Source organism: Mobula hypostoma, chromosome 4, assembly GCF_963921235.1.
Source record: "Mobula hypostoma chromosome 4, sMobHyp1.1, whole genome shotgun sequence".
Lineage (NCBI taxonomy): Eukaryota > Metazoa > Chordata > Chondrichthyes > Myliobatiformes > Myliobatidae > Mobula > Mobula hypostoma.
In genome coordinates, this window is record NC_086100.1 from 100,561,108 (window position 1) to 100,584,516 (window position 23,409).

The following is a 23,409-nucleotide window of genomic DNA, read 5'->3' on the forward strand; positions in this document are numbered from 1 at the left end:
TTCCGATCTATTCCCAGGTACACCGAGGCAGTGTAGTATAGCTACCCATGGTGTCATTGTGGGCCAGGCTGATCCAGTGAAACAGCACCCCTGCAGGATGAATTTAGAACATAGTAAAGCAGTGGAACAGGAAATCGAATATATGTTGGCCAATGGTATAATTAGACCATCCACCTCTGCGTGGGCTTCCCCATGCATGATAGTTCCCAAGCCTGATGGTACAATGAGATTTTGCACAGATTATAGAAAGGTCAATGCAATAACTAAAACAGATGCTTACCCTATTCCCAGAATAGATGACTACATTGATAGGGTGGGAAAGGCTAAGTACCTAACAAAAATTGACCTGCTAAAAGGGTACTGGTGCATTCCCTTAACCAGTAGGGCTCGAGAGATATCAGCATTCGTCACCCCCTCGGGGTTGTACGAGTATAATGTGATGCTTTTCGGTATGAAAAATGCCCCTGGGACATTCCAACATATGATAAACACTGTGATTCGAGGCTTGAAGAATACTGGGGCATACATTGACGATTTAGTAGTATGGAACAGCACGTGGGAGGAACACATTGTAACAGTAGAGAAATTATTTAATTGACTCTCTAAAGCTAGTCTGACAGTGAACCTTGCCAAGAGTGAGTTTGATCACGCCAGGGTCACATATCTTGGTTACATGGTGGGTCAGGGTCAACTGGCTCCTGTGAAAGGGAAAGTTCAGGCTATCGCTGATGTCCCCATTCCAACGAGTAAGACAGCCTTGAGAAGGTTTTTAGGGTATTATCGAAAATTTTGCAAGAAGTTTGCGGATATTGCCCTTCCACTAACAAGACTGTTGAGAAAGAGTGAACGATTTGTATGGGATGAGCGTTGCCAAGAGGTGTTTGAACGGTTAAAGGGTATTCTGTGTCACCATCCAGTACTAAAGGCACCGGACTTCACAAACCCGTTCTCCCTAGCAACGGATGCTAGCGATGAAGCTACAGGGGTGGTGCTATTACAGAGAGGAGATGATGGTATTGAACATCTGGTGGCATACTTTTCCAAAAAGTTTAATGTGAACCAGAAAAATTACTCGACAATAGAAAAGTAATTGCTGTCCCTCATTTTTGAATTACAACATTTCGAGGTTTACATTAATCCCACACAAAAGAAGTTAGTGGTGTACACTGACCACAACCCTTTGGTGTTTTTAAATAAGATTAAAGATCAAAATCAGCGTTTATTAAACTGGAGCCTGTGTTTACAGCAGTTTGATATCGAGATAAGACACTTAAGGGGTATGGACAATGTCATTGCGGATTGCCTATCCTGCTGTTAAAAATGCTGACGAACTGTGTAAATGCTCAATGTACACTCTGTGAAGTAGAATGTAGTGCTTGGTGTGTAGAATCTGTGAGTGAGCAAAATTTTGCTCGAAGATCAAAATTTTCCCAAAGGAGGAATGTGTCACGCAAGTGAGAAACTGTTAGAAAGTTCAGCAGTCTAATGAACAAGGAGGCAATTAAAAGAGAGAGAGAGTACGGCACAAGCTGGGACACGAGCTGGGAAGTCACCATGGTAACAGCTCAGAGCAGCTGAGCTAACGGACACTGGAATTTTGGATGGATTATAAAAGTTGATCCTTCGGTCTGATAACGGCAGAGGAGACACAACACGAGAGAACTGGGGAAGCTACCCAAGAAACCACTGGTGGAGCTTAAGACCACCATGAGGGTGGAGGCCATGGACCGATTAATTTCGACCCATGATTATCAGTGCGGGTAAGAGCTTGCCTGTGGGGGTCTGCTGGTGGTGAACCTGTGCTGTGGGTTAGTAGACCATTCCCTAGAAGGGGCTCTGTCCATCTGTGTCTGTGTGGGGGTCACACAAAGTGACTCTGAAGACTTTGGAAGCAACAACTAAAGCTGCCGACTTGAACATTAAATGCCAACATTACATTTACCTTCTTTACCACAGACTCAACCTGTGAATTAGTCTTCTGGGAGTCTTGCATGTGGACTCCTAAGTCCCTCTGCACCTCTGATGTTTGAATTTTCTCCCCATTTAAATAATAGTCTGCACTATTGTTCCTTTCACCAAAATGCATTATCATACATTTCCCAACAGTGTATTCCATCTACCACTTCTTTTCCCATTCTTCCAAATTGTCTAAGTCCTGCTGCAATTATATTGCTTCCTCAGCACTAACTACCCCTCCACCTATCTTCATATCATTCGCAAACGTTGCCACAAAGCCATCAATTCCGCTATCTAAATCATTGACAATCAATGGGAAAAGTAGTGGTCCCAACACTGACCCCCAAGGAACAGCACTGGCAGCCTACTACTCACTGCTTTATTCCCACTCGCTGCCTCCTGCCGGTCAGTTATTCCTCTATCCATGCCAGTATCTTTCCTGTAACACCATAGGATTTTATCTTGTTAAGCAGCCTCATGTGAGGCACCTTATCAAATGCCTCCTGAAAATCCAAGTAAATGACATCTACTGCCTCTCCTTTGTCCACCCTGATTGTTACTTCTGCAAAGAATTCCAACAGATTTGTCAGGCAAGATTTCCCTTGACAGAAACCATGCTGACTTTGACTTATTTTATCATTAGTCTCCAAGTTCCCAAAACTTCATTCTTAATAATGGACTCCAACACTTTCCCATCCACAGAGGTTAGGCTAACTGGCCTATAATTTCCTTTCTTTTGCCTTCCTTCCTTCATAAAGAGTGGAGTGACATTTGCAAACTTCCAGTCTTCTAGGACCATGCCAGAATCAAGTGATTCTTGAAAAATCATGCCCAATGCATCCGCTATCTCTTCAGCAACCGCTCTCAAGTCTCTGGGATGTAGTCCATCTGGCCCAGGTGACTTATCCACCTTAAGATATGAAAGACCGTGTAAGGAATCTGGAGCAGCAGCTGGATGATCTTCGACTCATAAGGGAGAATGAGGCAATCATAGTTGAGAGCTACAGGGAGGTAGTCACACCTAGGCTGTCGGAAGCAGGTCGTTGGGTGACAGTCAGAGGGGGGAAAGCGAAGGTGAGTAGACAGGTACTGCACAGCACCCCTGTAGCCATTCCCCTGAATAATAAGTTTACCATCCTGGATACTGTTGGCGGAGATGACCGATCAGGTGTGAGCCATGGTGGCAGGGCCTCTGGCACTGAGTCTGACCCTGTGGTGCAGAAGAGTGGGACGGAGAAGAGGAGAGCTGTCGTCATTGTTGACTATAGTCAGAGGAACAGACAGGAGATTTTGTGGACGTGAGAAGGACACCTGCATGGTTTGTTGTCTCCTGGGTGCCAGGGTCCGGGATGTCTCTAACCGGGTGCATGACATCCTGGTACGAGAGGGAAAGCAACCAGAAGTTGTGATACGTGCTGGAACCAACAACATTGGCAGGAAGAGGGATGAGGTCCTGAAGTGTGAGTTTCGGGAACTAGGCAGAAGGCTGAAGAACAGGACCTCAAGGGTGGCGTTCTCAGGATTGCTGCCAGTGCTACGTGACAGAGATGGTAAGAATTGGAGGAGATGGCAGTTGAATGTGTGGCTGAGGAGTTGGTGCAGGGGGCAGGGTTTTAGATTTTTGGATCATTGGAATCTCTTCTGGGGAAGGTGGGACCTGTACAGATTGGATGGGTTGCACCTGAACTCGATGGGAAGCAATATCCTTGCAGGTAGGTTTGCTAGCATGGTTCGGGAGGGTTTAAACTACAAACGTAATTTGCAAGGGTGATGGGACCCAGAGCAATAGAGCAGTGGAAGAAGTGCATGGAGTAAAGCCAGATCTAACATATAGAGAGGCTTTGAGGAAAGAGAAGCAGAATAAAAGGTGTAAAGGTAGTAAGGCAGAAGGGCGAAAGTGTGTGTACCTCAATGCAAGAAGCATCCGGAACAAAGGCGATGAACTGAGAGCTTGGATGCATTCATGGAATTATGATGTAGTGGCCATTACAGAGACTTGGCTGGCACCAGGGCAGGAATGGATTCTCAATATTCCTGGATTTCAGTGCTTTAAAAGGGATAGAGAGGGGGTGAAAGGGGAGGAGGGGTGGCATTACTGGTCAGGGATACTATTACAGCTACACAAAGGGTGGGTAATGTAGCAGGATCCTCTTTTGAGTCAGTATGGGTGGAAGTCAGGAACAGGAAAGGAGCAGTTACTCTATTGGGAGTATTCTATAGGCCCCCTGGTAACAGCAGAGATACCAAGGAGCAAATTGGAAGGCAGATTTTGGAAATGTGCAGAAATAACAGGGTTGTTATCATGGGTGAATTTAACTTCCCAAATATTGATTGGCACCTGATTAGTTCCAATGGTTTGGACAGGGCAGAATTTGTTAAGTGTGTCCAGGACAGATTCCTGCCACAGTATGTTAACAGGCCGACGAGGGGGAATGCCATACTAGATCTAGTATTAGGTAACGAACCGGGTCAGGTCACAGATCTCTCAGTGGATGAGCATCTGGGGGACAGTGACCACCACTCCCTGGCCTTTAGCATTATCATGGAAAAGGATAGAATCAGAGAGGACAGGAAAATCTTTAATTGGGGAAGGGAAAATTATGAGGTTATAAGGCAAGAACTTGCGAGTGTGAATTGGGATGATGTTTTTGCAGGGAAATGTGCTATGGACATGTGGTCAATGTTTAGGGATAAATTTATCCCGGTGAGGAAGATTTGGTGAGAGTAAGAGTTCGGCACGGAGTAGAAGGGCTGAGATGGCCTGTTTCCGTGCTGTAATTGTTATATGGTTATATGTTATAAAGAATGGTAGGGTGAAGGAACCATGGGTGACAAGTGAGGTGGAAGATCTAGTCAGGTGGAAGAAGGCAGCTTACATGAGGTTTAGGAAGCAAGGATCAGATGGGACTATCGAGGAATATAGGGAAGCAAGAAAGGAGCTTAAGAAGGGGCTGAGGAGAGCAAGAAGGGGGCATGAGAAGGCCTTGGCGAGTAGGGAAAAGAAAAATCCCAAGGCATTCTTCAATTATTGACCTGTGGCGGGAAAGCTGTTGGAAACGATTCTTAGAGATAGGATCTATGGGCATTTAGAGAATCATGATCTGATCAGGGACAGTCAGCATGGCTTTGTGAAGGGCAGATCATGTCTAACAAGCCTGATTGAGGAGGTGACCAGGCATATAGATGAGGATAGTGCAGTGGATATGATCTATGTGGATTTTAGTAAGGCATTTGACAAGGTTCCACACGGTAGGCTTATTCAGAAAGTCAGAAGGCATGGGATCCAGGGATGTTTGGCCAAATGGATTCAGAATTGGCTTGCCTGCAGAAAGCAGAGGGTCATGGTGGAGGGAGAACATTCGGATTGGAGGGTTGTGACTAGTGGTGTCCCACAAGGATCAGTTCTGGGACCTTTACTTTTTGTGATTTTTATTAATGACCTGGATGTGGGGGTAGAAGGGTGGGTTAGCAAGTTTACAGATGACACAAAGGTTGGTGGTGTTGTTGATATTGTAGAGGATTGTTGAAGATTGCAGAGAGACATTGATAGGATGCAGAAGTGGGCTGAGAAGTGGCAGATGGAGTTCAACCTGGAGAAGCGTGAGGTGGTACACTTTGGAAGGACAAACTCCAAGGTAGAGTACAAAGTAAATGGCAGGATACTTGGTAGTGTGGAGGAGCGGAGGAATCTAGGGGTACATGTCCACAGATCCTTGAAAGTTGCCTCACAGGTAGATAGGGTGGTTAAGAAAACTTATGGGGTATTAGCTTTCATAAGTTGAGGGACAGGATTTAAGAGTTGCGAGGTAATGATGCAGCTCTATAAAACTCTGATTAGGCCACACTTGGAGTACTGTGTCCAGTTTTGGTCGCCTCACTATAGGAAGGATGTGGAAGGATTGGAAAAGGTACAAAGGAGATTTACCAGGATGCTGCCTGGTTTAGAGGGTATGGATTATGATCAGAGATTAAGGGAGCTAGGGCTTTACCTGTCTTTGAATGTGAACGAAACAAAAGAGATGGTTGTTGACTTCAGGAGGACACGGAAAGACCACTCTCTGCTGAACATCGATGACTCTTCCGTAGAGATCGTTAGGAGCACCAAATTTCTCAGTGTTCACCTGGCGGAGAATCTCACCTGGTCCCTCAACACCAGCTCCATAGCAAAGAAAGCCCAGCAGCGTCTCTACTTTCTGCAAAGACTGAGAAAAGTACATCTCCCACCCCCCATCCTCACCACATTCTACAGAGGTTGTATTGAGAGCATCCTGAGCAGCTGCATCACAGCCTGGTTCGGAAATTGCACCATTTCGGATTGCAAGACCCTGCAGTGGATAGTGAGGTCAGCTGAGAAGATCATCGGGGTCTCTCTTCCCGCCATTACAGACATTTACACCACACGCTGCATCCGCAAAGCAAACAGCATTATGAAAGACCCCACGCACCCCTCATACAAACTCTTCTCCCTCCTGCCATCTGGCAAAAGGCACCGAAGCATTCGGGCTCTAACGACCAGACTATGTAACAGTTTCTTCCCCCAAGCCATCAGACTCCTCAATACCCAGAGCCTGGACTGACACCAACCTACTGCCCTCTACTGTGCCTATTGTCTTGTTTATTATTTATGGTAATGCCTGCACTGTTTTGTGCACTTTATGCAGTCCTGTATAGGTCTGTAGTCTGGTGTAGTTTTTGTGTTATTTTACGTAGTTCAGTGTAGTTTTTGTATTGTTTCATGTAGCACCATGGTCCTGAAAAACGTTGTCTCATTTTTACTGTGTACTGACCCAGCGGTTATGGTTGAAATGACAATAAAAAGTGACTTGACTTGTCTACTCTTTGGAGAGAAGGAGGATGAGAGGAGACATGATAGAGGTATACAAGATATTAAGAGGAATAGATAGAGTGGATAGCCAGCGCCTCTTCCCCAGGGCACCACTGCTCAATACAGGAGGACATGGCTTTAAGTTAAGGGGTGGGAAGTTCAAGCGGGATATTAGAGGAAGGTTTTTTACTCAGAGAGTGGTTCGTGTGTGGAATGTGCTGCCTGAGTCAGTGGTGGAGGCAGATACACTAGTGAAATTTAAGAGTCTATTAGACAGGTATATGGAGGAATTTAAGGTGGAGGGTTATATCGGAGGTGCGGGGTTATATGGGAGGTGGGTTTAAGGGTCGGCACAACATTGTGGGCCGAAGGGCCTGTACTGTGCTGTACTATTCTATGTTCTATAAGACCTTTCAGTTTGCCTAGCAACTTTTCCTTTGTAATGGCAATGGCTCTCACTCCTGCTCCCTGACACTCACAGATCTCTGGCACACTGCTAGTGTCTTCAACAGTAAAGACTGAAGACTTATTAGGTTCATCTGCCATTTCTTTGTCCCCCATTGCTACCTCACCAACATCAATTTCCAGTGGTCTAATATCAACTCTCACTCTCTTTTACTGTTTATATAACTGAAAAAACTTGTAGTATCCTGTTTTATATTATCGACTAGTTTGCCCTCATATTTCATCTTTTCCATTCTTAAAGCTTTTTCTATTGCCTTTTGTTGGATTTTAAGAACTTACCAATCATCCAACTTCCCACTCACTTTTGGTACATTATATGCCCTTTCCTTGGCTTTTATGCAGTACTTAACTTCACTTGTCAGCCACGGTTGCACAGCCCCTACCATTTTAGTACCTCTTCTATGGGACTTATCTATCCTGTGCCTTGTGAACTATTCCCAGAAATTTCAGCCATCTCTGTTCTGCCATTATCCCTGCCAGTATCCTCCTCCAATCCACCTGGGCAAGCTCCTCTCTCATGCCTCTGTAATTCCCTTTATTCCATTGTGATACTGATACAAGTGAGTTATACTTCTCCCTCCCAAACTGCAGTATGAATTCAATTATATTATGATCACTGTTTCCATAGGGCTTCCTTTGCATTAAGCTCCCTAATAAGATTTGGATTATTACACAACACCCAATCTAAGATAGCCTTTCCCTGAGTAGGCTCAACCACAAGCTGCTCTAAAAAGCCATCTTGGAGGCTTTCAATAAATTGTGACCTGACACCAACCTGATTTTCCCAAGCCCCTTGCATATTTAAGTCTTCCATTACAATTGTGTCATTACCCTTATTACATGCCTTTTCTAACTCCCTTTGCAATCTCAGCCCCACATCTTGGCTACTATTTGAAGGTCTATATATGATTCCCGTAATGGTTTTTTTACCCTTGCAGTTTCTTATCCCACCCATAAAGATTTGACATTCTCTGACCCTCTTTCCAAAGATTGAGGAAACTGGAGCACCTGGAGGCAACCCGCATAGTCATGATTAGACCATGCAAACTCCATACGGACAGTGGAAGGAATTGAATCCCAGTCTGTGATTGCTGGCACAGGCAAGCATTGTGGTAAAATGCTACATTACAGTTCTGCCCTTAACTACTGTGCCATGATGTCAGTCCACCCTGGGCTCTTTTCCAGGTAAGGTCGGACCCGTACAGACGGAGCAGTTTGCACCTGAACTAGAAGGGAAATAATATCCCAGCGGGAGGCTTGCTAGAGCTGGATGGGGGTGGGGGAATTTAAACCAGAGTGCCAGTGGGATGGGAACCAGAGTGCCAGAACAGGTACTGGAGAAGTTGTTATGACCTCAATCGAAGCCGGGAAACAAAAGGCTGAGCATGGTGTGAATAATGTCCTGAGCTGTGTTGTACAAAAAGCAGATGAGCTCAGGGCATGGATCAACACCTGGAATTATGATATTGTAGTTTAGTGAGAATTGATTGAAGGAGGGGCAGGTCTGGCAGCTCAACCTTCTGTGGTTCCATAGTTTTAGGTGCAACAGAGTGAAAGAGATTAAAGGAGGAAAGGTGGCATTACTAGTCAGGGAAAATGTCACGGCAGTATTCAGTCAGGACAGAACGGAGAACTCAGCTACTGAGGAATTATGGCTGGAACTGAGGATTAAGAAAGGTATAACCATATTAATGGGGCTATATTACAGGGCACCCATGGGATTTAGAGAAACAAATCTATAGAGAGATTGCAGACTGATACAAGAAACACAAGGTTGTTATAGTAGGTAATTTTAACTTTCCACATATGGACTAGGACTCCCATATTGTAAAAGAACTAGATGCAACAGAGCTTGTCAAATGTGTTCAGAAAAGTTTTGTTAATGAGCCCATGGAAGACCCAATGAGAGAATATGCGATACATGATCTGGGGAACGAGACAGGGCAGGTGACAGAAGTTTGTGTAGGGGAACACTTTGCATCTAGTGATCATAATGCCTTTAGTTTCAAAGTAACGATGGAAAAAGATAGGTCTGGTCCACGGGTTGAAATTCTTAATGGGAGAAAGGCCAGTGTTGATAGCATCAGAAAGGATCTGGCAAGTGTGCATTGCTGCAGGCTGTTTTCTGGCAAAGGTGTACTTGGTAAGTGGGAAGCCTTCAAAAATGAAATTTTGAGAGTACAAAGCTTGTTATGTGTCTGTCAGAATAAAACATAAAGATAATTGATTTAGAGAATTTTGATTTTCAAGAGATATTGAGGCTCTTGTTCAGAAAAAAAGGAGGTGCATGGCAGGTATAGGCAGGTAGGAACAAATGAGGTGCTTATAGAGTTTTAGAAATGCAAGATAACAGTTAAAAAAAAACAGGAGGGCTAAAGGAAGGCATAAGGTTGCCCTAGCAGAAAAGGTGAAGGAGAATCCTAAGGGATTCTACAGATTTGTTAAGAGCAAACAGATTGCTAGGGACAAAATTAGTCCTCCGGAAGATCAGAATAGTAATCTATGCTCTAGCTGAAAGAGATATGGGAGATTGTAAATGAATTTTTTGCATTTGCATTTACACAGGAGCGGATGCAGAGTCTATAGGAGTGAGGTAAAGCTGCATCAACTTCAAGGACCTTAGGAGGATTGCAGAGGAGGAGGTGTTTGCTGTCTTGATGCAAATTCAGGTAGATAAATCCCCATGGTCTGAACAAAGTGTTCCCTTAGACTCTGTGGGAAGCAAGTGAAGAAATTGCATAACCTCTTGACTTTTGAACTCAATGCCTCGACTAATAAAAGCAAGCATCCCATAAGCCTTCTTAACCACCTTATCAACCTGTGTAGTCACTTTCAAGGAACTATGAACTTGGATCCCAAGATCTCTCTGCTCAGCAGTGTTCTGTCTCCTAGCAATTGCTCTATCAAGGTGCAATACCTCACATTTATCTGGGTTAAACTCTATCTGCCATTTCTCTGTCCAAATCTACAACTGATCTATGTCATGCTGTATTCTTCGTCAGTCTTCTACACTATTCGTAACTCCACCAGTCTTGGTATCATCCACAAATTTAATAACCCATGTACTTTTTAGCTGGTATAGCACAACTTTGTAGTTCTGTGCTGTACCGTTCAATGTTCTATCATTTAAAAGTCCGAATCTAACTTCTGTTGGAATATTTTGGGTGTGGTTCTCATTTCAAAATCATGTTCAACCACTGATACCTCCTTAAGAGCCTTATCCAGATGATGTGATTGCAAACACATCCTCAGCTTGTTGGGCTTATCCACCGTTAACATGCTCAAGGCCCCAGGTCTACCATCATGAAGATCTCTGTCTCCATCAGTCCTTCAGTGTCCTTGTAACAGCTCCTGAGTGATGTCTGCACAAGATATTTTCCTGTGGCTTTCCAATTTCTTCAAATACACCTGTAACTTATCTAGCATTTGTTACTTGAATATTACTCTGAAGCAAACCCACACTCATTACTCACCCACACGAATCTCCCTCTGGCTCCCCTACCCCTACCCCTCCCCTCCCTCTCATTTTTCAGATTAAAATTCATTTATTTATCACCCGTACACTGAAACACAGAGAAATGCACCATTTGCTTTAACAAGCAACACTACCTAAGGTGTGCTGGCAGCAGTCCATGAGTGTCACCGCGTATTCCAGTGCCAAAATACCACACCCACAATGTTTCGCAGAACAACACAAGCAATAACAACAACATAACAACAGCAATAAAATGAAAAACAACAGGAAGACAAGCCTCTTTCCTCTCTCCCACCTAAATACACAGAACATGTTAGGCAATTGAGTACAGGAGTTGAGACGTTATGTTGCAGATATGTAAGCTGCACGTGGAGCACTGTGTACTGTTTTGGTCGCCCTGGAATGGATGAGGTTAAACTGGAAAGAGTACAGAAAAATATTTATGAGGATGATGCCAGTACACGCAGGCCTGGTTTTTAAGGAGAGCTTGGCTAGTTAGGTCTTTATTCCTTGGCAGATAGGAAAATGAAGGTCAACCTTAAAGAAATATTTAAGGTTATGAGAGACATAAATAAGGTGTCTTTTTCCCAGGATATCAGAATACTACCCTATGGGGTGTAGATTTAAGGTGAGTGGAAAAAGAGACCTGAGAGCCAACTTCATCAGACAGTGGGTGGTGAGTTTATGGGATGAGCTGCCAGAAGAAGTGGTTGAGGCAGGTACAATAGTATCATCTAAAAAGCAGCTGGTATAGAATGGAGAGGGTTGTTTGGGGTGGGGTCTCCTGGTCAAGCTAGCCATTCACATGTTCAAGCAGTGAGCAGTCGATGGCTCTCCCTGAGCCAACTGCCTGAACCCTTTAGGGGTTATATCCACATCCAAATATCCTTGGAGAAGGAGTATTGGGTATCTATGGGGAAATTGGGGAATTTCCAGGAACAGTGGGTACCTCAGGGGCTCGAGTGTGCTGTAGATAGTAATAATCATATTTTAATTTGAAACTGTATGAGGCCCTGATTATTGTATAGTATTTTGATGTTGAATACACTTTTGTAAAAGAAAAGCAGTTGGATAGCTACATGGAGGGATACAGGAAATTGGGGCCAACTGAATGGGCTCCATGGTTAATTATGTACATGATTAATGCAGCTCAAAAAAAAGTGAGAGAATGAGAAAGAGAGAGATGTAATAAAAGAAATCAACATTTTAAATTTGAATTTGATTATCTTAATTAATTTTCTCTCTAGGGAAGAAAGATTACTTTCCCTCTCTCTTTTTCTCAAACTTAGAATGTTGATTTCTTTTAAGGCAAATCGAATTTGGAAACCAAGAGGTACATATGAGGGGTGATTGATAAGTTCGTGGCCTAAGATAGAAAGAGTCAATTTTAGAAAACCTAGCCCATTTATTTTTCAACATGGTCCAATGGTCCACTCCTACATTTGCACACTTAGTCCAGCAGTCGTGGAGCATACGGATCCCTTCTTAGTAGAAGTCGGTGTCTTGGACCTCCAGGAAGTGGTCCACAGCAGGGGTAATTGATAAGTTTGTGGCCTAAGGTAGAAGGAGATGAGTTATACAGCTCTCATTACATGCACGTGCAGTTCAACTCTTTGACTGATTATGCAGAAAGTTTGAAGTTAATAACTCCGTCTACCTTAGGCCATGAACTTATCAATCATCCCTGCGTGGACCACTTCTGGAGGTCCAAGACGCTGACTTCTACAAAGAAGGGATCCGTATGCTCCACGACCGCTGGACTAAGTGTGTAAATGTAGGAGGGGACTATATTGAAAAATAAATGTGCTAGGTTTTCTAAAATTGACTCCTTCTACCTTAGGCCATGAACTTATCAATCACACAATCATGATAATAGCTGTCTATTGAATGAATATAAGTTTAAAGAGAAAACACTTTTACATTCTAAATAACTTTGTGGGATGGGGTAGCGAGATGGTGTAGAGGAGGGATGAAGGAGGAGGGGCTGCTGGTGGTATTTGCAAACACTCCTCACAAAAGCTACATGACAATATAACAGGGGCAAAAACTATGGTACAGATGGCACTTTGGTTATTAATGTGTAAAGGAAGTGCAGAGCTGGTGGATCACCAGCAACTGATCACATAGTTGACCAAGTGCTCACAAAAGTGGGCATTGAGGATAAAGACCAGGGTTATGAACATCGGTACTTCTGTGCTTGCAGCAGTTGAAGGCTGCCTGCTGGCATCAGTCAACATGAGAAGGTATGATAATCTCATCCAGACATCCCATGGAATCCTCATCCACAGTGATCAGCAGCTCAGTTGAATGGTGAAAGTAAAATGGGTTGGGTGGTTTGAACACAAAATGGTAAATTGTAATAGTGGTGGAGTATTGTGTAATGTACACCCTCAGTGAAGTTATTTGGTTAAGGAATCATAATCCTCTGTTGTGTTGTAAATCACTGTCAAACTTCCACAAGGGCAAAAAGGTGGGAAGGACTCCATTCTACAGTGAATAAATACTGGATTGTCCATTTACCTATTGCAGACTTTATTTATTCTTCTTTATACATTTAGTCTTTCCCCCTTAACCCTTTTTCTATGGCTGTCTTTATGTGTCTGTACTTGTCAAAGGTATTTACAAACAGTTGATACCTGTGAACTATCAGGAAAACATCAGAAAGAACATTCAAGGGAACTCGTCCCACAGCTCAACCCACGAAGTCTCCATGCCGCCACTGGGAATGTAGAAGGCGTGAGCACAAGGTACAGGCTGAATCAGGAACTAAAGGAAAACAGCAGAATAAGCAATTCATCCCCTCAAGTCTGTTCGTCCATCCAACAAAGCTTGACTTAGCTATAACTCAGCAACAGTATCTTGTCCTTTACGTATGCCCCTTGACTCCCTTGATGAATGGAAATGTATCAATTTTGGATCTGGAAATGAATGATCCTCCACATCCCTCCAGTTTAGAGAATCCCAAGAGAAGAAATGATCCTTGCTTTAGTCATACTTGTCTGGTATTTCCCAGTCTCCACCCAGCTAATAGGATTTATGTGTTGCATGTTCCAGACATCACCTGCAGCCTATTTATGCCCATTCTCATCCACACTCAGTTGCTCCCAACTTTCACTCTCCCTGCCTAAAGATTACCTTGTTGCCTGTTGTGGTTAGTTTCTGTTCTCTCTTGGTTTGAGGACCTTCATGGCTTTTTTTTTTTCGCAGTCTATTATTAAAGTTATCATGCACTGATAAATCGTGTCTGCTGCACTGCTTCTCCCGGAAATATAGAGGAGGCTTGACCCAAAGCAGAGAGAGCATCAGAGACGATTTATCCATGAATGATACCTTTAATAAGAGACTGCAAAATAATAAGCCACAAGAGAAAACAGACACTAAACACAACAGGCAACAAGGCAAGCTTTAGGCAGGGAGAGTGAAGCCTGGGAGAAACTGGTTCAATGAGTGAACAAGGGCTGTGGATGAGCATAGGGGGTTAAATAGGCTGCAGGTGATAAGTCTGGAATCAGTGGTAGGTGAATCCTATTAGCTGGACTGAGACTGGGAGGTGCCTGCATGTGGAGGCTGACACTAAGTAGCTTATCAATATTTTGAGACCATGGCCTCTGGTTCTAAACTCCTTAGCCAAGTAAAACATCTTCACCATACTTAACCAGTTGAGCCACTGTTGTTTGTCCCAATGAGATCACATCTCATTCTTCACAGGCAGAACATGCAGACACACACAGTCAGCCGCAGCGATTGAGTTGAACTTGCTCCACTGTTGCTGTGAAGCAGCAGTTCTAACATCTGGTGAACACAGGCCAACCTTACTGACCATCTGCTCATGCAACAGACTCTCCATCCCAGGAACCAGTCTGGTGACACACCCTCTGCAGTAACTATATCATTCTTTGGGTAGGGAGTCATTTCCATTCATCAGTATATGTGTTAAATTTGGAATAAGTGGTTCTTTATTGATTAAAGTTGTGATCTGGTTTCAATTTAGTAAAAATGTTCTTACAAGCTGATGCATCATCTTAACAATGTGAAAAGGTATCCGCATTTACTGAGCCAGTTAATCCATTGGGGACCAATCATCCTGGAAGAAGTAGTTACCAGCAGCTTCGGGGGCACATATTTCAAATTTGCTTTTATCTTGAGCAATGTTATGGGAAAGGTACCCTGAGCCAATAGAGGTGTAGCCCACAGGGCAAATTGCTCAAGTTACCCAGAGTTGTAAACGACGTTGGTAATTGGTGGAACTACCACTGATTCCTTAGGCCCACTTTATGTTTTTTTTATTTCCTCTTGGCATGAGAATTATCATTTGTTCAGGTTTCCCGCTGCTATTTTTATTTCTATTCCTCCACAAATTAACATCCACCAATGACTGGAACCTGCCCACACTGGAAGTGAGCACGGGCTTGCTGTGTTCTGCTTTCTGACCCGTCCCGGAATGGCACTATAGTTTGGGAGAGCTGGATGGACAGAGGTACCTGGTTGCCTCGATATTATCAGTGCAAACCATTCGAGGTAAAAGGCGTGATTTTATCTAACGACAAGTCTGCCTCTCCCTCCACCTCGGAAACGGAATCCGTGGCTAACTCATTGGTGGCCAAGATCTGGGACATCCTGTCAAAGATCTGGTTGTCTTCCATGCAGTCCATTACATTGGGAATCATGGTGACATAGGCCGTAACCATCTCCTTGTGGAAGGCCGTGTCCTGGTTGTAGGACACAAGCTGGTTGCTAATGTTCACCGTCTCCACTTGGTTGTTGGAGCAGAGGTCTTGGCAACCCAGCAGGCTGGAGAAAGCTTTGCGGAACTCGGGGTTGAAAGCGTAGACAACCGGGTTGAGAGTGGAGTTGGTCCAGCCGAACCACACGAAGATGTCAAAGGTGGTTTCGCTGACACACGGTAGCCCGGAGACGGTGGACGGGGAGCGCCGGTCGCAGAAAGGGACCATACAGTTCAGGATGAAAAAGGGCAGCCAGCAGCAAACAAAGACCCCCATGATGATGGAGAGCGTCTTCAAGACCTTGGTCTCTTTCTTGAAGGAACTCTTCAGCGCGCTGGGATGCTGCACCTGCTGCCGAGCCTGCCGCTTATCCCGGCAGCAGTTCTGGGCACGTTCGGCCGCTCTCTCCAGCGAGGCGATGCGCCGGATTTGGAGCTGAGCGATCCTGTAGATCCGCGTGTAAGTGACCAGCATGATGGCCACGGGGATGTAGAAACTGACCAGGGAAGAGGAGATCGCGTAGGTCCTGTTGAGACTGGAGTCGCAGCTTTCGGTGCTGTTGGGCACTGCCGACGGCTGGGCTGGGCTGCTGTGCCAGTGGAATTGCACGGGGAGGAAAGAGATGAGCAGCGAGAGAGCCCATGTCACGGCGATCATCACCAGGGCAGCCCTGTGAGTCATTTTGCGCTGGTAAAGGAACGGGCTGGAGATTGCCCAGTACCTGTCCACGCTGATCACACACAAGTTCAGGATGGACGCTGTCGAGCACATGATGTCCGAAGCCACCCAGACATCGCAGAATCTGCTCCCGAACGGCCAGTAAGTGACGACTTCTGTCACCGCTTTCCACGGCATCACCAGCACGGCCACCAGCAGGTCGGAGAGGGCCAGCGAAACTATGAAGATATTGGTGACCTTCGTGCGGAGGTGTCCAAAGCGGACCACGGCGGCACACACCAGCGCATTGCCGAACAGGGTAAACAGGATCAACAGCATGAGCAAGATCCCCGTGAGAACGCGAGCCGTCAGCTCACTCCTGGCAGTTACAGCTTCATTGAGGGTGCTGTTCGACGCCATCCCGGCTGCTATGCCAGCCCGCCCATACCTAATGGTGCCAGCTCAGTCTTTCAGAAGGATTCTGGAGTTTGACTGCAGAGTGTCCGCACCCGCATCTCACCGGTGGTCAGTCACACTCGGCGGGGGATGCGTTTGCCTTCTTCCCTCAAAGAGCCCCGTTAAAATCTTGACCTGTTCAGCCGGCCTGGTCTCAGCCCCAGGTCTTGGGAGAGAGTTTCCACCCAGACAAATACAGCGGCCAGCAAGGTTGTCCCATCTCACCAGCGGCCTACCTGTCATTTCCGTGGAGGCGAATAAATCATCGAAATTCACTCGTTTTACAATGTCCCTCGGAAGATGTTCTTCCTGTGACCCAGCGTCTCGGAAGAAAGGGGAAAAGCCCCTCAAACGGGTACCAATTCACTTGACTGAAATGTCTCCAAAAACAGATTCTCTCACAATTAAAATTCCTTTCCAAAGTTAAAATCCAAAGTTGTGCTGGAAAAAATTAATTATCGTTTAATTCAAATAATTGAAATTCCTTTGAAGGAAAACGGTTCTGCTCAACGGAAGAAGTGATAATGCGTAGAAAGAGACTGAACTGACTGCCAGCAGTAGACTATTCTCGTAGTTTCGACTCTTCCTCCGTTTTCTGGACGCTCTCAGACCGGACAGGTTTTAAAGTTCGCTAAAGAATCCAGCCTCATCTGTAGAACAAACCACACTCAGCTAGAACCGATCTCAGCCACGGCTGAGGCAGCGTCTGCCACAGGTTGCCACAAACGAAGTCCTCTGCCTCTGTCTTATCATCGACTGGAGAGCGCCACAGGGAGTCTCCGGGCTGACAAGCAGATAACCAAACAGCGACATTTCCCATTGTCACATGTCCCGAATAGCTCCTGTATGGAGAGCTATCTGCAAGGATGGGGGAGAAAATAAAGAAACAAATTCAGGCAGTGGACACAAGAGTTCTGAAGTATGGCTCCAAATCCGAATCCGCAGGTGCTCACAGGAATATTTATCCAACTGTTCGTCGTTTATGAAACATTTGTATTGAATGTAATGAGAGCTCCAGGACTAGGTATGGGATAATGCCGCTCGCTAAAGACTCGGTAGGTCCGAATACTTCGAGGTAGATTCCCAGTGATATGTTAACATCGTATTCAGAATTATTATTTCGGTTTTTTGCGTGAAAATAAGTGATATAGGATTTACCTCATTGAGAACCACTTGCCTCCACTGCATCGTAAAGTACAAACCGTGACCACTGCTCTCATCCATGAGAGAGTAACGGTCCCGGATTAGTCTACAATGCATTGGTGACCGACGTGAGACCTCTCTACTGTTACAGCGGTAACCGACGGGTATTTGACTGAAATGCCGATGGACAGAAGGCGAACCTGGGGCTTCGCTCTGGGTAAGACTCGTTGCAAAGAAACATTAGGAAAAGGTCACGGATCCCCTTTGCTAACGGAGAAGTGTGAACGTGCCTTTTGTTTTAGAAAAATGATTGCACTCAGCCATGGAGACAGGTTTGCGCTCATTATAAACTGTGTGCTTTCAATTTTCCACCCAGTCTGCGGGGACTTTTAAGAAATGAATACAGTTTATGGGAAAGACATAATTCCACGCATATGAGTTCCAGTCATTTACAATGAATCACACCGACACGTAGCACATACCTTTCGGTGCCGATCGTCAACTACCCATTTTCAATGATCCCGCATTTCCCGCGCACATCGTGTCAATTCTCCCAGATTCTGCAGCTCCCCTACACGCCAGGAACAAGTTACAGTGCCCAGCTAAGGCCGATCCCTATGCTCAGCTTTGCGACCTGGGCAATGGGGAGAATGTGCTAACTGACAAACGTCACACGGACTGAAGGCGGTGACTGTCTCAACGACCTCATTCAGGTAGGGTTTGCATCCATTATAATGAAGTGCTACTGAGATTGGTTGTGGCGCCATTCAACTCTAACCTCAGAGTTGACCAGGATTTGCTCCAGTTTGCCCACCGCAGATGCGATTTCTCTCGTCTTCACTCTACTCTGGATCATCTGGACAACAGGGCTTGTAGGCCAGGCTGTTGTTCATCGATTACAGCTCGGCAGTTAATACTATCATCTCATCCAAACTTACCATCAAGCTTCAAGAACTGAGCCTCCGTAACTCCACCTGCAACTGGATACACAACAGCAGACGGCAGTAGAGATGAGTGTTAACAATATCTCAGCTACGCTCTAGTCCACTCCGATTGGGAGGGTAAGTACAGTTCCAATGCCATATTCTATTTCACAAAGGAAACTATTGCAGTTGGGTGAATTACAGGTATTGAGGAGTCTGCTTGCCAAAGGAGAACGTTTTAAGCCAGAGTGCGGTGAATGCGTGGAATTCATTGCAACAAGCAGGTGTGGAGAGGTCAAATACTTGAGCATATTTAAAGCGTAGGTTGATAGTTTCTTGATTAGTAAGGGGGACAAAGGTTACAGAAAGAAGGCAGAGCAATAGGGTTGAGAGTGAAAATAATCAGCCAAAATGGCAGAGCACACTTGATGGGCTGATTGGCATATGTGTTAAGATCTATGATTGAGGAATGCAGCATTTTAAATACTTGAGTACTTTAAATACATCTCCAATGACCTGCCTTGGGCTATGCACTTAGATGTAACCATAAGGAAAGCCTGTTAGCATCTTTACTTTCTTAGGAGGCTGAGGAGGTTTTTCACTTAGCTTAGGAGGTTTGGCTTGTAACCAAACATATCAACAAAGTTATATAGTTGAAAGTGCTGTATCCTGACTGGCTGCACCATGGTCTGATTTGGAAATTCGAATATGCAGGAATGTAAGAAGTTGCCCAATACACCCCAGGCTCATCCCTTACCATCTTGGTAGTATCTATAGGAGGTGCTGTCATCCATTATCAATCATCCCCACCATTCCAACCATGACAGCTTTCTGTTGCTACCATCAGAAGCCTGAAGTCCCACACTGCTGGGTTTGAGACAGCTACTTCCCTTCAACCATCCAGTTCTTGAACCAACCAGCAAAATCCTAATCATTACAGCTTAACAACTCTGATCACTTTGCACTAAAATGGACTTTATTTTGCTTTTGTTCTAATTGTGTTCTTTCTTGTAAAAATGTGTATTTTTATGTTTGATTTTCTTATGAATGCTGCTTATACAATGCTATGTGCATGTGATGCTGCAGCAAGTAACTTTATCAGTGCACCTCTGCATACACCTACTTGTGTATATGACAGTAAATTTCACTTTAACTTAGAACATTGAACCCTTGACTTTGCGAGTCACTCCCACTTCCCAGCTCTTGGTTGTACCCTCATGTGTTACATCAATTAAACACTCATCCATGTGTGCCACTCTCTCTGTCAGTGACTTGCCCTCTTCTATGAAGGCAGATGCATAACTTTCATTCAGAATAGTACAAACTCCTGTGGCTTCCTTACCCATTGTAGCCACATTTAGATTTCTCATCTGGTGTTCCCCAATCTATAGTCTGCACTTAATTGAAAAGGAAAACAACTACTGCAGGTGGAGGTAAAACAGACAGGTAGAAAACCCCACAGCTTCTCCAAGATTCATGCTTGTGGAAGAAAGTTAATTGAGGAAGACTGGTTGAAAATGAAAAAAAAGACCTGTATTGCTAAAAACTAAAACAAAATAATGCAAATATTTAGCAAGTCAGGCAGTTCCTGTGCAGGGAAAAAACTAAACATTTCAGGTTGATGATATTTTATCAAAATGAAAACATTTGGAAACCAGGCAAGGTTTCATTTCAGAAACAGGAGACAGCTGAAGAAAACAAAGAGAATGTTTGTGAGGTGGAGACTGAGAAACGGAATGAAGCAGCCGATTATTTGTCTTTTGCCCTATTTATTCCTTCTTGCAATTATAGTCATTTTTGTCTTGCATTATACTGTTGCTGCTAAATAATAAATTTCATGGCTTTCCTGTAGGTCAGTGGTAATAAATGGTGCTGATTCTACCTGGACCAAGGGATGTTAAACAGAGGGAGAACTGAGGAAATAGGGGAAATAATACAACTGTGAATCTGTGACCTTGTCAGGGTTGTTGAAAGGTCTTTGACCTGAAACATTAACTCTCTTTATTTTGCTACAGAAGCTGCCTGAGCTGCTGAGTGTTTCCAGTATTTTCTGTTTTATTTAATTATTTCAGATGTGCCATTTTTGACCTTTTGATCCTGACCATTTGTTTCATTCATTGTTTCTCTCTCCATAGATGCTGCTTGACTTGTTGGATCTTCCCAGTCCTTTCTTTTATTTATTTATTTATTGAGATACAGTGCAGAATAGGCACTTCCAGCCCTGTGAGCCATGCCGCTCAGCAGACCCGATTTAACCCTCGCCTAATGGTGGGACAATTTACAATGTCCAATTAACCTACTGACCAGTATGCCTTTGGACTGGTGGAGGAAACCCAAGCACACAGAGAAAACCGACGCATTCCCTGGGGAGGACATACAAACTCTTTACAGATGCAATTGGAATAGAACTCCGAGCTCTGATACCCTGATCTGTAATAGCATCATGCTAACTCCTATGCTACCATGGGACCCAACCTATAATCTAGCAAATAACTAGCAAATGCTGTATTCACTTTGTTGGTTTTCTTTTCTCTTGGTTTTCCCTCTACTTTCACCATTTGTTATTAACAGCCTTCTACAATCTCTCAACCAGCACTACAACTATTTGTATCATTCAATTTCTCTTTATTCCCTCCATCCCTCCCCTTCCTGTGAAATTCAAGCAATGCTTATTTTCTAACTGTTCCCAGTTTGTCTGTAATGTCATTCAATCGAATCATTAATTCTGTTTCTATCTCCATCAATGCCTCATGACCAGTGGAGTATTTGCAGCATTCTCCGTCTTTACTTCTGTCATGTACCATTCAGCCAGGTCTTCCAATATAAAGAAACAAACTGCAACTCATTCAGAGTGCATCACATTTTTAATGCATTTATTATTTCACTTGCAAGGGGAGATATACCTCCAGCCAAATTTCATCTGGAAATATAGCTTCAATCTTCTGTTTCAATCAAAGTACTTTTACAGCAACACACACAAAAAATGCTGGTGAATGCAGCAGGCCAGGCAGCATCTCTAGGAAGAGGTACAGTCGATGTTTCAGGCCAGTACCCTTTGTCAGGACTAACTGAAAGAAGAGATAGTAAGAGATTTGAAAGTGGGAGGGGGAGGGGGAGATCCAAAATGATAGGAGAAGACAGGAGGGGGAGGGATGGAGCCAAGAGCTGGACAGGTGATTGGCAAAAGGGATACGAGGCTGGAGAAGGGAGAGGATCATGGGACGAGAGGCCCAGGGAGTTAGAAAGGGGGGGAACCCAGAGGGTGGAGAGCAGGCAAGGAGTTATAGTGAGAGGGACAGAGGGAGAAAAAAGAGAGAGAGAAAAAAAAAAGGGGGAAAATAAATAAATAAATAAATAAATAAATATATCGATAGATAGATAGATAGATAGATAAGGGATGGGGTATGAAGGGGAGGTGGGGCATTAGCGGAAGTTTGAGAAGTCAATGTTCATGCCATCAGGTTGGAGGCTACCCAGACAGAATATAAGGTGTTGTTCCTCCAACCTGAGTGTGGCTTCATCTTGACAGGAGAGGAGGCCGTGGAATGATATATCAGAATGGGAATGGGATATGGAATTAAAATGTGTGGCCACTGGGTGATCCTGCTTTCCCTGGCAGTAGTAAGTGTTCAGTGAAACGGTCTCCCAGCCTGTGTTGGGTCCTGCCAATATATAGAAGGCCGCACCGGGAGCACCGGATGCAGTATATCCCCCCAGCCGACTCACAGGTGAAGTGTCACCTCACGGGTGGAAGGACTGTCTGGGGCCCTGAGTGGTGGTAAGGAAGGAAGTGTAAGGGCTTTCACCATGCCCTCAAGTTTACCTGGTCCATTTCCGACACCTCCCTCCCCTTTCCTGATCTTTCTGTCTCTATCTCTGGAGACCGCTTATCTACTGATGTCTGCTATAAGCCTACGGACTCTCACAGCTACCTGGATTATTCCTCTTTCCACACTGTCTCTTGCAAAAAATGCCATCCCCTTTATCACAATTCCTCCGTCTCCACTGCATCTGCTCTCAGGATGAGGCATTTCATTCCAGGACGAAGGAAATGTCTTTGTTTTTTAAAGAAAGGGGCTTCCCTTCCTCCACCATCAACTCTGCTCTCAAACGCATCTCTCCCATTTCACACACATCTGCTCACACCCCATCATCCCGCCACCCCACTAGGAATAGGGTTCCCCTTGTCCTCACCTACCACCCCACCAGCCTCCGGGTCCAACATATAATTCTCCGAAACTTCCGCCACCTCCAACGGGATCCCACCACCAAGCACATCTTTCCCTCCCCCACCCTCTGCTTTCCACAGGGATTGCTCCCTACGCGACTCCCTTGTCTATTCGTTCCCCTCCCCCCCCCCGCATCCATTTCCACTGATCTCCCTCCTGGCACTTATCCTTGTAAGCGGAACAAGTGCTACATATGCCCTTACACTTCCTTCCTCACCACCATTCAGGGCCCCAGACAGTCCTTCCAGGTGAGGCGACACTTCACCTGTGAGTCGGCTGGGGTGATATACTGCGTCCGGTGCTCTCAGTGCGGCCTCCTATATATTGGTGAAACCCGACACAGGCTGGGAGACCATTTCACTGAACACCTACGCTCTGTCCGCCAGAGAAAGCAGGATCACCCAGTGGCCACACATTTTAATTCCGCGTCCCATTCCCATTCTGATATGTCCATCCATGACCTCCTCTACTGTCAAGATGAAGCCACACTCAGGTTGGAGGAACAGCACCTTATATTTTGTCTGGGTAGCCTCCAACCTGATGGCATAAACATTGA

At 44.8% G+C, this 23,409-nt stretch overlaps 1 protein-coding gene and 1 long non-coding RNA gene across 3 annotated transcripts in view; one reads left to right on the forward strand and one right to left on the reverse strand.

The window, feature by feature from the left end:
- LOC134345520 (uncharacterized) overlaps window positions 1-13,456 on the forward strand; it is a 26,179-nt gene extending 12,723 nt beyond the window's left edge. Inside the window, exons 2-3 of the long non-coding RNA XR_010017713.1 lie at window positions 9,812-9,915; window positions 13,337-13,456. This is a non-coding gene — a long non-coding RNA (uncharacterized LOC134345520). The remainder of the gene's footprint in view (window positions 1-9,811; window positions 9,916-13,336) is intronic.
- On the reverse strand, window positions 13,037-20,124 carry drd5a (dopamine receptor D5a). Of its 2 annotated transcripts, none has more exons than XM_063046295.1 (2): window positions 18,640-20,124; window positions 13,037-17,416 (listed from the first exon to the last, which is right to left on the reverse strand). In XM_063046295.1, exon 2 carries the CDS (start codon window positions 16,520-16,522, stop codon window positions 15,221-15,223), a length of 1,302 nt encoding a protein of 433 aa, XP_062902365.1. In that variant the 5' UTR covers window positions 16,523-17,416; window positions 18,640-20,124; the 3' UTR covers window positions 13,037-15,220. The 2 variants fall into 2 exon arrangements, with proteins under 2 accessions (XP_062902365.1, XP_062902364.1); XM_063046294.1 differs by lacking the exon at window positions 18,640-20,124 and adding an exon at window positions 18,184-18,470.
- Between the last annotated feature and the right edge of the window lie 3,285 nt (window positions 20,125-23,409).

What these genes read in the sequence shown, in the direction of transcription:
- drd5a (XM_063046295.1), bottom strand. Translation starts at nt 16,522, where the DNA reads ATGGCGTCGAACAGCACCCTCAATGAAGCTGTAACTGCCAGGAGTGAG.